Source organism: Sinocyclocheilus rhinocerous, unplaced genomic scaffold (genome assembly GCF_001515625.1).
Source record: "Sinocyclocheilus rhinocerous isolate Xijiao unplaced genomic scaffold, SAMN03320098_v1.1 scaffold31, whole genome shotgun sequence".
Lineage (NCBI taxonomy): Eukaryota > Metazoa > Chordata > Actinopteri > Cypriniformes > Cyprinidae > Sinocyclocheilus > Sinocyclocheilus rhinocerous.
The window spans coordinates 57,359-71,776 of record NW_015638575.1 but is presented as its reverse complement, the minus strand read 5'-3'; the positions used below and the strand labels follow the sequence as shown (position 1 = coordinate 71,776).

At 37.1% G+C, this 14,418-nt stretch overlaps 1 protein-coding gene across 6 annotated transcripts in view; it reads left to right on the top strand.

The window, feature by feature from the left end:
• Positions 1 to 14,418, top strand: part of LOC107749842 (brain-specific angiogenesis inhibitor 1-associated protein 2-like) — a 51,890-nt gene that overhangs the window by 18,515 nt on the left and 18,957 nt on the right. For 4 of the 6 annotated variants that reach the window (XM_016565032.1, XM_016565035.1, XM_016565030.1 and 1 more), the window contains 3 exons: positions 12,209 to 12,220; positions 12,807 to 12,868; positions 13,410 to 13,481. In XM_016565032.1, the coding sequence (XP_016420518.1) occupies positions 12,209 to 12,220; positions 12,807 to 12,868; positions 13,410 to 13,481 (146 nt within the window). The remainder of the gene's footprint in view (positions 1 to 12,208; positions 12,221 to 12,806; positions 12,869 to 13,409; positions 13,482 to 14,418) is intronic. The other 2 variants (XM_016565033.1, XM_016565031.1) reach the window with 1 other exon arrangement.

The following is a 14,418-nucleotide window of genomic DNA, read 5'->3' as shown; positions in this document are numbered from 1 at the left end:
CAATGAATGTCAAGCATGAGAGAACTACATCAGAATCATAATGCAGCTTTTACTAGGGATGGATGATATGTTGACGCCATATTGGCCTAATATATGCAAATATGTATTATTTATAGTAGCAGCAGATATTGGATATACAGCCAAATCATAAACATCAGCCAGAGATTAAATATCGGTGCATCCCTATATTTTAAGTATCTAATGAGCAGTGCTTCACATTTGTTGACAGTTTGTTGCTTGTGCATGTGTCTATGTTTCCCTGAAGTCTCGTTCTTGTCTTACATTTTATCGACACTAATAAAAGGTGCCACTGAGTCTTTCCCTTCACATGACCCAAAAGCACTCCAGATGCATGTCATAACCACAAAACATACTTTATCTGGTTGCTTTCAGAGTACTATGATTGATTTGCATGAGCAAGACAAAGAAGTGTGTGTTCATGGTTGAGTGAGTTTTGTTAGGATCAGGTCTGACTCTGTTCTTTAAGTATATGTTGAATGTCAGTGTTATTTAGATTCAGAGGCTTTGAAAGAGCTAGCAAGAAATCAGTGGCATGAAGTGGAAACTTTTATCCAACTTGGCTACAGGCAGAATTGAGTCTGTATTATGAATTTATACACATGCAGACTTGTGTGTGGGTGAGGGTGCGTGCGTTTAAGCACGTGGGAACTGTACCATCAGCCATGTGGACCCAACCGATTGCTGCGCGCTTAAATAAAACGCTCTTAACCCAGCGTTAATAATTGATACAGACATATTTCTGGCTTTAAGGAAGGCAGTTCTGAGGATGGGCGGCTTCACTGGCCTCAGACCATCATGATGATGGCCATGAATATTTAAAATCAGTCTCACTTCATATTTGCATCAAATTAAATATGCTGTGTTGGTTTCTTACCTGATTTTAACCGTTTTAAAATGATGAATTCAAGGCAGAACATGCTAACCTTTGCTAACCACTTGCTCAGTACCTTCTGGTCCTAAGTTCCAAGACACTTTGTGCTTCTTGGCACTGTCAGAAGCACTCACTAAACTGCCGTGATCTTCTGGCTCCGAGAGAGCCTGATTGAGAGCCAGCCCTTCTCTGCCATGGTGATGCAGAAGAGTCACAGCTGTCCCTGTGGTGGGACCTCACACAAAACGAGTGATTGCTCTCAATAATGTGCTATCTGATGTGAATGTTAAGTTTTGGAGGGCATCAAGCTTTTTTTGTTTGTTTTTTATTTTAAAGTAATGGTACTTTTGCTATTCATTGCTCACCAATCACAAGCTCCACCCCCACCTCCCCCAGTTCTCTGGCCGAGCCATCATAGAACATATAGAGCTTAAAGCTTTCCCATCCACCACTCCTGTTTCCATAGATGCGGCACCTGTGGGTTGAGGGAAGCTTCGGGTTAGCACGTTAGCACACTCCCGATTCTTATGTCCCCAATGCTTCCATGTTTCCAGGTGTGACATTTGCAGCAAAAGGCTACTTCGACGCACTGGTGCGGATGGGAGAGCTGGCCAGCGAGAGTCACGGCTCTAAGGATCTTGGTGAGTTATAGACTGTAGCTGCAGTGCCCCCTGTGTTTGGGAGGGGGATTGCAAAAGAAAATAACGTTATGGTTCCAGTGTGAATGGCTTTGGATGTGTGAGTACATAGTACAGCATATTTAAGACTGTATCTTTGGATATAACACACACTATCTTTGTACAAATGTACACTCTGCAGATCCATTCATTTGCTTATTGGTGATTTGTTGCATTGTGTTCATTCTATCCTGTTATCTTATTTCCATGTCTCTCTATGAAAAATCGTTCATCTGTAGGACTTTAGATTTAGGGAGTCGTGATGAGACTGGAAAACAATTCTCGACGCATCTTAAATTTTCAGTACAGTCTAGGTGTGCAATTCTTTTGCAGTAAAATATGCAAAACTTATAGTTGCTTGCTTTGCTGTTTCACAACCATAAACTATGCAATTCCGCTGTGCATTAGAACAAACAATCCATTTTTAATTGTGATTCGTGTAAACGCATTAACTGTACCTTTAAATCATATTAAAACGTTGATGTATTTTTAGCATACATGCCGCTTCAAATGGCATCTGTCCCACCTTTACTACATAAAATGGCTTTAGTCATGTTCTTGAAATATTTAAATTTAATGTGGCAGTTTTTGCCACAGTTTTTTTTAAATGAATGTTTGAATTCACTATGAATTTTATGCATTAAGAAAGCATCTGCAAATCATTTGTTTTCCCTCCAGCCCTTGTATGAATTATGCCCCATGAATGATTTCACATGTCAATGAAAAATTTAATGTTCAAGCATTTTTTGAGATGACATTCAAAGAACACATCTGCAGTCACAGCACAATAATGTTTTTCTTTCCTCATAAATGTTGCTGTGTGTTCATTATTTATAAGTGACTGTGCCTTGTAGCTACTGTAGCAGTGACTAACTGATAAGTAAACACCATAGCAACCAATAGTAAAATGGGCGCACCAAATACTTATCAGAATATACAAATAATAACTCGATGCCATTTACCTATCCAGGAAGTGTTGTTCTATTCTATTTGTATCTTGCTGAAAAGAGCATTCAAGTCAGAAATTCATTTGATCTACATCAGGTTAGGTACTTTTTTTGATCTCCAAGGGGAAATTTATTGACCATAGTTTGAGTTTGAGCCTCAGTGCTCAAAGTCTTGTTGTCCGGTTGTGTGTCCAGTGCTTCACTCAAGGTATAGTTTGAGTCTAATCAGACGGACTTCAGTGGAATGTGAGACTCTTGATGGGATTGGCTGTTGAATCTACAGCATAATCTGTTTCTAAAAGCAGTCGCAGCAGCAAATATTTTCTCTTAAAGGAGGACTGGAGGGGAGAGGCTTACAGAGGAGACATGAAAGCTGGTTAAACTTACATTATTCATCTCAGAAAAAGTTTTCTGAGCATTCATCTTTTCATTTTACTAGCTGGTGTCTCATTGAATACAATTTCAATGGAGCTCTAATTTGATCAGTAAAAGACTATTATTTGAATGAATTCAACTTTTGAGATTAGTTGCCTGATTTCCAGCATTCTCAATATCAAAACAGTATAGCCAGGCGGAGTCTTTATATGAGATTATGTTTTAGTCTGCAAGAGAGCTATTTCTAGAGTGCTGCTGTCTCAGCATTGTTAAAAAGCAGCAATATCTGTGTATGAAAAGTTTAATGAGAAAAGTTTTATGAGGATTTAAGTCTCTCAGCCTTTTCACCAGAGACTTTTTCATCACTAGTCAAATTAAAGCATGTCTGTGTTTGTTTTGTACCTTCACGATTATGCAGAAAATATATATTTTAATCTTCAAAAATGAATAAGGCTGGGTGGTATGCCATTTATTCCCTCTGATACTAGAATATGTCCATCAAAAGATATTTTACTATACTGCTATTGTGGAAGATATCAGGAATGATTTATGTTATTATGACAGTGACAAGAAATAAACATAAATTAATACAAAAATAGTGGGTTTTTGTAAATAAAGTGGGTGTGACCCAAACAAGTAGTTGTTTGTGTGCTAAAATGTATTTTGCTGTTCAGTTGTTTTGTATTCAAGTGTTACATAAGTCAGACATCATTATACTCTCCCCTCTCTCAATAGTGCATTTAATGTGTGTGTGCATGCATGTATTGATTACCTAATGTTTTTACAGCTGTTCCAGTAATGCTCATGTCAGCTGTCTGCGCCTGTTCTTTTACAATGAATGTCAAGCATGAGAGAACTACATCAGAATCATAATGCAGCTTTTACTAGGGATGGATGATATGTTGACGCCATATTGGCCTAATATATGCAAATATGTATTATTTATAGTAGCAGCAGATATTGGATATACAGCCAAATCATAAACATCAGCCAGAGATTAAATATCGGTGCATCCCTATATTTTAAGTATCTAATGAGCAGTGCTTCACATTTGTTGACAGTTTGTTGCTTGTGCATGTGTCTATGTTTCCCTGAAGTCTCGTTCTTGTCTTACATTTTATCGACACTAATAAAAGGTGCCACTGAGTCTTTCCCTTCACATGACCCAAAAGCACTCCAGATGCATGTCATAACCACAAAACATACTTTATCTGGTTGCTTTCAGAGTACTATGATTGATTTGCATGAGCAAGACAAAGAAGTGTGTGTTCATGGTTGAGTGAGTTTTGTTAGGATCAGGTCTGACTCTGTTCTTTAAGTATATGTTGAATGTCAGTGTTATTTAGATTCAGAGGCTTTGAAAGAGCTAGCAAGAAATCAGTGGCATGAAGTGGAAACTTTTATCCAACTTGGCTACAGGCAGAATTGAGTCTGTATTATGAATTTATACACATGCAGACTTGTGTGTGGGTGAGGGTGCGTGCGTTTAAGCACGTGGGAACTGTACCATCAGCCATGTGGACCCAACCGATTGCTGCGCGCTTAAATAAAACGCTCTTAACCCAGCGTTAATAATTGATACAGACATATTTCTGGCTTTAAGGAAGGCAGTTCTGAGGATGGGCGGCTTCACTGGCCTCAGACCATCATGATGATGGCCATGAATATTTAAAATCAGTCTCAGTCAAACACTTTTGCCCGTCACAGTCAGCCCCATGTGAAGATGTTCCTGTCTTCTTGGACTTGTTAGCATGTCTCTGAGATGAACCGAAGGGTTTTAAAGGATGTTGCACAAAAGAGGCCACATATGCATTAATAATGTACGATCAGAAGCTTAATGGGTAGAACAGTTCACGTGCCTGAGGTGTGTGTGCACTTGTGTTATTGCTTATGGGTGTCGACTTGTTGTCCAACAGCCTAGTGCAGTTGACTTGTTTATGTATGTAGAATAGGCCTGTTTTCTTTTATTTGTATTTATTTATATTATATTATATAATATTATATATTTATTTTAATATTTATTTTGTATATTTTCAAATAAAAATGAATTAATCTTTCAGATTGCATTGCATCTCACACTGTTTTTTGACAGTTTAAGATGCTGTTTAAGACAGAATTTTCTTAAAGGGATAGTTCACCCAAAAATGAACATTCTGCCATTTTCTTGCCCTCATGTCACAAAGGCTATATATTTATTTTTTCTGTAGAACACAAATAGAAGATATTTTGAAAAATGTTGGCCTCCAAAATAACACTGGACCCCACTGAAGGCCTGATCATACCAGAACAAAAAACAAAACAAAAGTTCAGAACAAAAAAAAAAATCAGTTACATTTTCGAATGGAATTTGTCTGTTGAGACTGTTTCAAAAAAGAAAAGCTGAATAAAAAATGCAAATACAGGATTTTTGTACCTTTTTTTTTGTACCTGACATATCGCTTTAAGAATGATAAGTCAACTAGTCATTCATGCAATCCACTGACTATTTGATTTACAAAATGGTGTCAACTGATTGGTTAAATGGTTACAACCAGATGTCAAATGTGATTCATCAGAACACATTGAATCACCTGAGATGAATGTGAACACCAAGTGTAAGCAGGACTAGATTAGCACCTACAATGATGTCAAATCTCAGGAAGTGACCAGTTATAAAATGGAATGAGCGGAAGTGATCAAAATGTATGAAATTACGTTATATCATTGCAAGAGCTTTGCTCTCAGGATACTGGATAATGGTGGGATTTCATTAAGTGCCGTTGTCTTCCTCTTCAACGCATCCTCAACTCTGAATAACTCACAGTCTCCTGCTGTGAAGAGATGTGCAGTGATTCTTCAATGCAGCACTTGTGCATATCACATCACCCACCGCCTGCAGTCAGCCCACGCACTGATGCAGGAACGCAGCCGGCCTGAGGAGAGAGAGGGAGCCATGAGCTAAAAATAGATGAAACACTTGCCTTAACAGGAGAAGTTCCGCTAGAGAGAGGATGAGAGAGCAAGAGTAATGTGAATACAGCCCGTGTTGTGAATTTAGAGTCCCAGAATGCCTCCTTGGTGATGTCAGTGTTTCCAAAAACAGCTTCCCCCGTCTTCCTCTTCAATGCTTCACGAGTGTGTGGAATACTAAACAGCTTCCTGTTCCCCCTGCCCAAATATGGGTATCAGTCATCATGGCTGTGTGATACCAGTAGGTCGTCGTCTTCTCACGTTTGTAGTTTTAGCTTTGGGAGTTTTCTGTCAAATTACAACCATTTATGCTGATAATTAGTCTAAATCCTGTATATTCTCGCTTGAGCACAAATATTTTCAGAAAGGCAACTGTGTTCTCTAACACGATTAATTGCATCTGTGAGCATCTTGCTCTTGCTGTAGTCACAAAATAACTCTGGGGTGTTTGAATAATTAATGCTGGCAAATCTTGGTGCAAACTGAAATGCTCCAGCAACACATCCGGTCTGATTCAAATAAATCCCTCAAAATATGCCTCACAGATCAGATTTCCAGTCCAAGCATTGAGACTTTGTATGTTTAGCTTCTTCGCTACTGTGGCACATCACAATGCATGTTTTTTTATGTTTGGAGAATAGCCTGAAGGCTAAATCCCTCATTAGATTAATTTACATTGAAGATAAATGGGGTATGTCTGCAAAACTATTAGCCTTTTCTGACCATGCTGAATAATGATCATTTTAACCCGAGAAAAAATAAAAACAGTTCTTTTAACACTTGTAGGAGCCGGATATATATGTACATTTATATACATATATATATATATATATATATAAATAAATAATGACAGTACAGACATTGTAACAAAATATTCTACAGCAGTGGTTAATAGGGTTGATGTGTTCTGACATGCAGAACATACAATAAAACCAAATGTAATAGAATAGCATAAAATGAAATACAAATAAAAACAAAATAAGCATTCAACAAGACATTTATAAACAGTGGGAATATTCTTCTATATGGATATACACAGCTGTTTCTCTCTCTCTATTCTCAAACCTTCAATTCCAGCTCACCACAGGAAGCGTAGAAATAGCACTTTATTATGTAATTGACTCCATCCTGATGTTAGGAGCGCAGCAGCAGGTTGGCACAGACAAAGTTTCATTTTCACTCCATGTAAGTGGGATTTGTAGTGTCATAACATGTTTTGAGTGTTTCCTCACCAAACTGAAAACCATTGTCTCACCCTCTGGGTATCTCTCGCTCCACGCACAAACAAAGCACACTTACAAAAACAGCAAATGGCTCAAACACCTCTGAGGAATGAATCACAGAGCTGATAATTGCTGGTGCAGATGCCATCGCAAACAGAAGATCGCTTGGAAATGGATCCACCACTGTGGCATCAGATTAGCTTTTGGAGAACATTCTTTTAAGAGCATTTCATCCTCTCACAGATAGGCAAATTAATGAGTCTTGCTTTAGAGAAGGCTTTGCTCATAAATATTAATGCATTTATGTGTTTTGGTACATCTATTTGTGTAAGCCTTCCAAAACGTCCAAAACCTAGACAGTATTTTAAGACATCATAGGTGCGCTGACAATGTAATCGGTCTCAAGAGGTCTAAAATACTTCTTATTTGGCCATAATCAAAGGCAGCACTAAAGGTATTCTTTGCAGAGAAGACAATCCCAAAATGCATTGTGATGAATCAATACTTAAAAATGATTGATTTTTAAATATATTTGTTAACTATGACATACTATGTTACTAAATTTTTGTTTATGAAGTATTTTTATGCTCAATAGACTGTCATATTGTTAGCTTAGCAACATGCTAATGCCAATATCAACTAGAATTAGTTGTCTCCTGTGCACTATTTGTATGGTGCACAAAGTTGCTTCCTGCAGAAAGTGTGTAGTTATGAGATTATGAGATTTACTTGCTCACTAGGTTTTGGAACAGAAATAAATGTTTCATAATTAATATTCACGAGCTATGACTTCACAATAGTAGGATTCATTATTTTGCCACCTGTAGGTCCCAGTGAATGATAACAATGTTACTATATTTGATCGTCAAATGAATTTGGCTGCCCAGCACATCCAACCGACAGGCCCCCTCCCTGAATTTGTTCTGCTGCAGTAATCAATCTCCATTATGATCTCATCAGCTGCTCTCGAATAGTTATGTATACAGTCCTCTGCCACAAATAATGACCAAAGAAGAATTATTTAGGCCTTGGGGTTTCAAGCTCAATGAGGCGTCACAGCATTTCGTCTTGGGTCACTGACTTTTACGGTTTCAGATACGACTGGATGATTATATTGAAGCATGTGGATCATTTTGACTGTTTTGTTTGTTCTACCTATAGATATACAGCCATATGTGAGCACAGCGGAACGAAAGAGCCATGCACTGCAGGTTTATATCATATTTAATGATACAAGTTCTGCAGCAAAGTGTATCGGAGAATTCAGTGGAGGAGACTTCAGTCCAAATGTGCTTAAGTTTATCACATCCATCTGTGTGCTGTATAATTCCCTCAGTATTGATGTTTATTACTTCTACCAAGGTCACAGAAAGAGTGAAATAATTTGAGAAGAACAAGAGATGGAGAGGAGAGTTGAGCTAGTTTAATAAGAGACAGGACAACAGAAGAATGGAAAAGGAAAAAGAAAACAAAGATAAAAATAGAGAGTAGCAACCTTTTCCTTCCAATAAGTAGGTTTTCTCTCTCTTTTGCTCTCTCTGGAAAGGTTAGGTTGACCCACTGAGACTCTACAGTGTCATACAAATTATACCACTGTAAAACTCCATCATCCTTGACTGTTGATAGTTCTTTGTTTTTTTTGGTGAACCACGTAAAGGTTTTGTATTCTAGTATGAAAAGGACACTTTACAATCCAATCAAGTTTTTATTCTTTTCATATATCCTGTTTAATTTTTTTTTAAAAAGGCTGGAGCCCTGCATGCTGAAGAAAAACTAGATATTGTGGCCACAAATTAAGAATTAATTCCCACGATTTATTAATTTGTGGCCACATTTCATTTCTTTGTTCCCTTGTTTTAGTTAAATCGTGGCCACATTGTACTGATTTGTTCCCTCATTTTAGTTAAACCCTGGCCATGTTGTATTAATTAATTTCCTGGTTTTACTTTATTCGTGGCCATTATTCATTCCCTCATTTTAATGAAATCATGGCTATGTTTCCTCATTTTAATTAAGTTAAATAATGGGCAATGAGGGAACTAATTAATAAGTCGTGGGAACAAATTCTTTGTGTCCAAAATGTCCTATTTCCCCCCATCTGCAGGGCATCATTTTATGAAAATAAAATGGGTTTGCGAAAGCTGCTTCAGTTTGACTATACCTGTGCACTGCAAATCAAAAATCATTTTTATTTTAAGCTCTTTATCTTTTTGTAGTTATTCCTTACTAAATACTCAGTGCTTTATTGAAATAATTTATTGATAATTGATGTTTTCATCAAACAAGACAACATTTTTTTTAAGGCACAGGGTGCTGACTAGATGCCACAGTGTTTCTTCAGAGTGTATCCTAATTGATTCGGCCCTTTAAGAGCAGACAACAATATGTTTAAGTCTTTCAACGTTGCAGATGTTGTGATCCGTGCTGATTACTGCTAAGCGGTTTAAAGCCCTGCCGAGCACAGCTGAATTGCAGCAGAGAGATGGGGGGTGGGAAGGATGAAGACGGGGTGTGCTGTCAGACCATTGTGCTGACTTAGACAGGAAATGAGAGTGTGTCGACCTACAGACGAGATCTGGACGGGGGACAGCAGGGTGAGGCTAGGGCATGGACAGCAGCAGAGGGGAATCCTTGTTACATGATGATATACACTCTTATGTGAACCTGATGGATGCCCATAGGAAAGAAATATCACAGATGATATTTAATATTTCAGTTGTTTCTCACATGTGCTTAGACTGTCAGAAGAGCTCTCAATAATGTCTGAAACTGTGCTCAGATGTGACTGCAGACTTTTGAGATGAACTCAATATGAACCTTTCTCAAAGGCCAAATGATCTATCCACATTTATTTTTTATCTCTATTTTATATAAGGTGGCAGAAATTTTGGAAACTTTCCAGGATTTTTGGGAATTTTTTGGAAAGTTTTCAGGAAGTGACAGACAACATAACTGCAGTGTGCACTTAAAATAAACAACATTATTGTGCATTGATGTGAATGCTATAGTTATAGTTATTGTTATGATAACCGTTTTTGATGTGAACAGGCCTTTACTGTATTTAGACAATTGCCTTGTTTTTTCTTCTAGGGAATTTTAGGGGAAACATCTGAGATATTTAAATGAAGAATAACCAATAAAATGTTCCTTTGATTGTTCAGCTAAAGGTCTGAAAATGTGAGATTCAACTGTAGAGGTCTGTATTTTTTCCCTCCCATTGTTAATCACAACATCCCTTGCACACCTGATATTGTGTGCATTACTATCATATCTAATCAATTTCTTCCTGAATAATGATTTCCTATTGGACAAAAGTGGGTATTCTTGTTTGGTATCTTAGAAAGTGTCATGTTCATGCCTGTTCCCCTTTTCCTGCGATACTCTTTTCTTCTTTCCATTACGAAAATTATAGACTGAATTTGGGTACAGCAAGATCAGCATATGTGTAATGTGTGTGTGCATATCCACCCTTATTAATCTCTGTTTCGATGGATGTTACTGGTTGGATGGCCTCTGCCGACCTTGAACTGAAACGACTGAATAAAACGGACTGTCCCTCTATTTCTCAGAAGGCAGGGCTTAAGAGGAAGGCTTGATTAGATATGTACTGCAGGCTGGTGCAGTTGTACTGGGTCAGGCATGAAGGATTCAAAGACAGGCAGGGTCACGCTTTATGAAACGCACTGTGTGGCTCAGTAGCTCAGATTTATGAGGGACGTGCATGGATTTCAAATATGAATGAGTGTGTAATGAAGGTATTTAATATGTAGTGATATAGAAAATAACAGGCTGCACAATTTGAGCTATCATTCACTTTGCCTTGACTTACACACCCCTATACATGGAGAATGCCTTGCGTTTATTACCAGTTCAGGAGGTAGAGAGAGACGTCATGCCCATTGGATGTCATGCGAGTACATGTACGTCTGTCATTGTTAATTTACACCAGAAAAGTTGTGTAAGTGCCTTGTCTTTTCAAAGTGTCTGCGCTGATACTGCTCTCTGTGTTACATACTGTGTGTGCATTTTTTTGTTATTCCATTTAATCATTTTATTAAGCCAGTTTAAACCTGGTTAATGCAGAGTTAGACAAGAGTTTGATGGATGAATGGAAGGAAAATGTCTCAGCACCCTATAATTATTTCTGTCCCTATGGAAATGTGCATTGACGTACTAATGTAATGAATGAAAGTTTTGTTTTAGGGCAGCTTTGATAACTTAATATGACTTAAAAATTTACTAGCACAACTACAATGATGCCACCACCAGCCAGTTTGAGCTTTTATGGCCTTCAAAAACACTTGTGTCATTTTAAGACCCTTGCACTAGGTAAAAACATAAGCAATATTTCAGCAGCCAGACGTTTGTACTTGAACCCACTGTGGCTGATATGATGAAATTGAAAGAAAAAAAAAACACTTACTATATAAGCAATATTACTTTTTTTTTAACATGCTTAAAAGAACTGACTTGTAAGAGTCATTAATATGTGATTTAGACTATTTATAGATTGCAAGCTCACAACTCAAAATACAAGTTATAAAATTATAGTTCAGACTTTAAATTCTGATAGAATTTAAAGATTTAAATTCATAGCCATTGTAAAATAGCAATATAACAATTAATCAAAAATACAGTAAAAAAAAGTAATATCAGGACTATTTGATGAATAGCTCAACAGCATTTATTTGAATTAGATATTTTGTAACAATGAATAACAATAACAATAATAATAATTAATATGATAAAACTTATAAAAAATGTATTATTATAATTTTAATTATTATTAATAATATTATTCATATTAATGACACAAATGATTTATTAATTAAACATGGGTGTTATAAAATCACTGTAAATCACTGCGCTGTGTGGCTTATTCTTTCACTGTGCCGTTATGGATTCAGCAGCAAATAGTGGTGTAGGAAACACTGCTTTGATATTGTGTTCATGAGACTAGTGCAGCTCTCTGGCCTGTGTTATTTATGCATTTAGTGTTTGAGATTTGACTCATTCGCCCTGGGTAGCTTCTCACTCTTTCTCTCTTTCACACTGTCTTAAGGTCTTCTGTAATTTTGTTCCTGCTCAAACCAGGTCTTTTGTTCCTTTATTTTTTTTTTTTTTTACAATGCATTGCCTAAACAGAAGAGGCAGCATGTAGGTACCCCGACACAACACAACACAACACACACGCCTGAAATGGCTGCATGATTCACCTCTTCTCTCTTCATTTGTCCTTTATTTAGATTTTCTTCTTTTTTTTCTCTCTTGTACCACAAAATGATGTTGAAATGAGAAAATTGTGTGCTAACAACATTTTCTTTTTGGCATCTTTTGACGTTTTCTGATTTGTTTTCTCATGTTTATTAAACATGCACTTGCAATATGCTTTTACTGTTTCCATTGAATACTTTGTTTTATTTTGTTTGGTATGCATCTTGGAAGAATATTTTAATATAACTTTTTTTCTGTGTGATCTTTTATTTATTTATTATTAAACAATATGATTTGATATTTTATGGTGTTTTTATTTAATTTACTGTATTGTGTTCATCAGATACTTTCTTGCACCTTTAGCTTGACTGACGGCCCATCTTGTTCATCATTTGTTTTTATTTTTCTCTCTACCTCCTTTTTTCTCTTCCCTGCACCCTTGTCAGACTGCATGGTGTCCTGATATCAGGTGCAAAAGTATTACAGTGACAATTTAATCTATTTCCTCTTTCTATCTCTCTCTCTCAAGGGGATGTGCTTTTTCAGATGGCGGAGGTTCACCGACAGATCCAGATGCAGCTAGAGGACATGGTGAATATCATTAACTTGATGAAGATCGTATTGCCTCATAGGCTCACATTTTCTCATTACATTTTCTCACAACATGACTGAGTCAATCAGGCTGTATCTAAGAAGCTCCATTAGCCTCCAGGGTAAGGAAATGGAAGGGAGTGGCATCTCAAAAGGTCACATCGACTCAGACGCTTCCATATATACATGAAGGGCAATAGTCCACGGTCACATGCGTAAACACACCACCTCAGACAGAGCACAGACTTTCCTGTGCTGTGTGACACAGCTGCAGATGTTAAACAAACCGTATCTGAGTCCTTCTGAAAATGATAACAGGGTAGAAACTGGAGTAAAGGTCTGTTAGCGAGTACATTATGGATAGGACATCAGTTTTAGCTCTGTAAGGTTATTTTGGCTAGTGTTAGCGACTGAGTTTGGTGTGTGAAATGTGTAATCAAATGCAGAATTCATTTGTCATATAAGAGGAAAATTGCTGGTCTGTTGTACTGTACTGCTTGTGTTTATAATATAAACTGTGTTTGTCTACTGTAATTTTCAGCTGAAATCATTCCACAATGAACTGCTCACAGAACTGGAGAAAAAAGTGGAATTGGATGTTCGCTACTTAAATGTAAGTTTATAAACATACACAGACATTTAAGTTGTGATCATATTTGCAACATTCTGCCAAAATTTCATGGACAAAAAAAAGGCTGTTGTCTGTTGCCAATAGTGTAGTGATATATATATACACACACACACACACACACACACTTGCAAACCAAGCAGAATCAGTTGGTCATCACAAACCAACTTGAACCAGTTACAAAATCAGCATGAGGAAATCTTTCAGCCTCACATGAAATTCCTGATCACAACCTTCACAAAGGCATGTTAACTTTTTCTTTCACCTGACTCAGTGAACTAAGCACTGTCTGTGTCTTGTTTCTTTATTTAATTGAAACACATACAGTCACTTGCAAAAACATAACTAGATTTATTATGTTTTTTACTTAATTGGCCTTATCCACCCCCAAATAACATGTCTTTTAAAGGCAATAATTTGAGTTTACTGCATGTAATGAAAGCAAGAGTATTAGCAGCATTACACCAACGTCTTCTAAAAGGCTCTTCTCAGCTGTATGAGGGGAAAGTGTTTTTTTTTTTTTTTCCTTTTTACTTGAGCGAAATCTTTTTACATGCATGAAAAATCAGCTGTGCATCTGAAATGAGACTTTCAGCTTCACAGATTGAGAACTGGATCTCTAACAGGCTTGTTTGTAAATGCATTAGATTGACCCTCAGCTTCTTGGCAAGAAATCAAAGCCACATTTATTCGGTCACTCATTTCCAGCATTGATAGAAATAATGAACTACGCTCCCATGCTTTCCGTTCCACACATAGTAAGGATGGAAAATAAACTGTGTCAGGCTCAGTCAAATGTAGCAGAAGGCTTTGGCAGTGAAGACTAGTGAAAACAAAGATGTATGGTCTGAAACACAATGAATTCGTCAAGCAGTGGGTTCTGGGAAGACACTTGTAAGGACAATAAAAGACCTGATTGGGC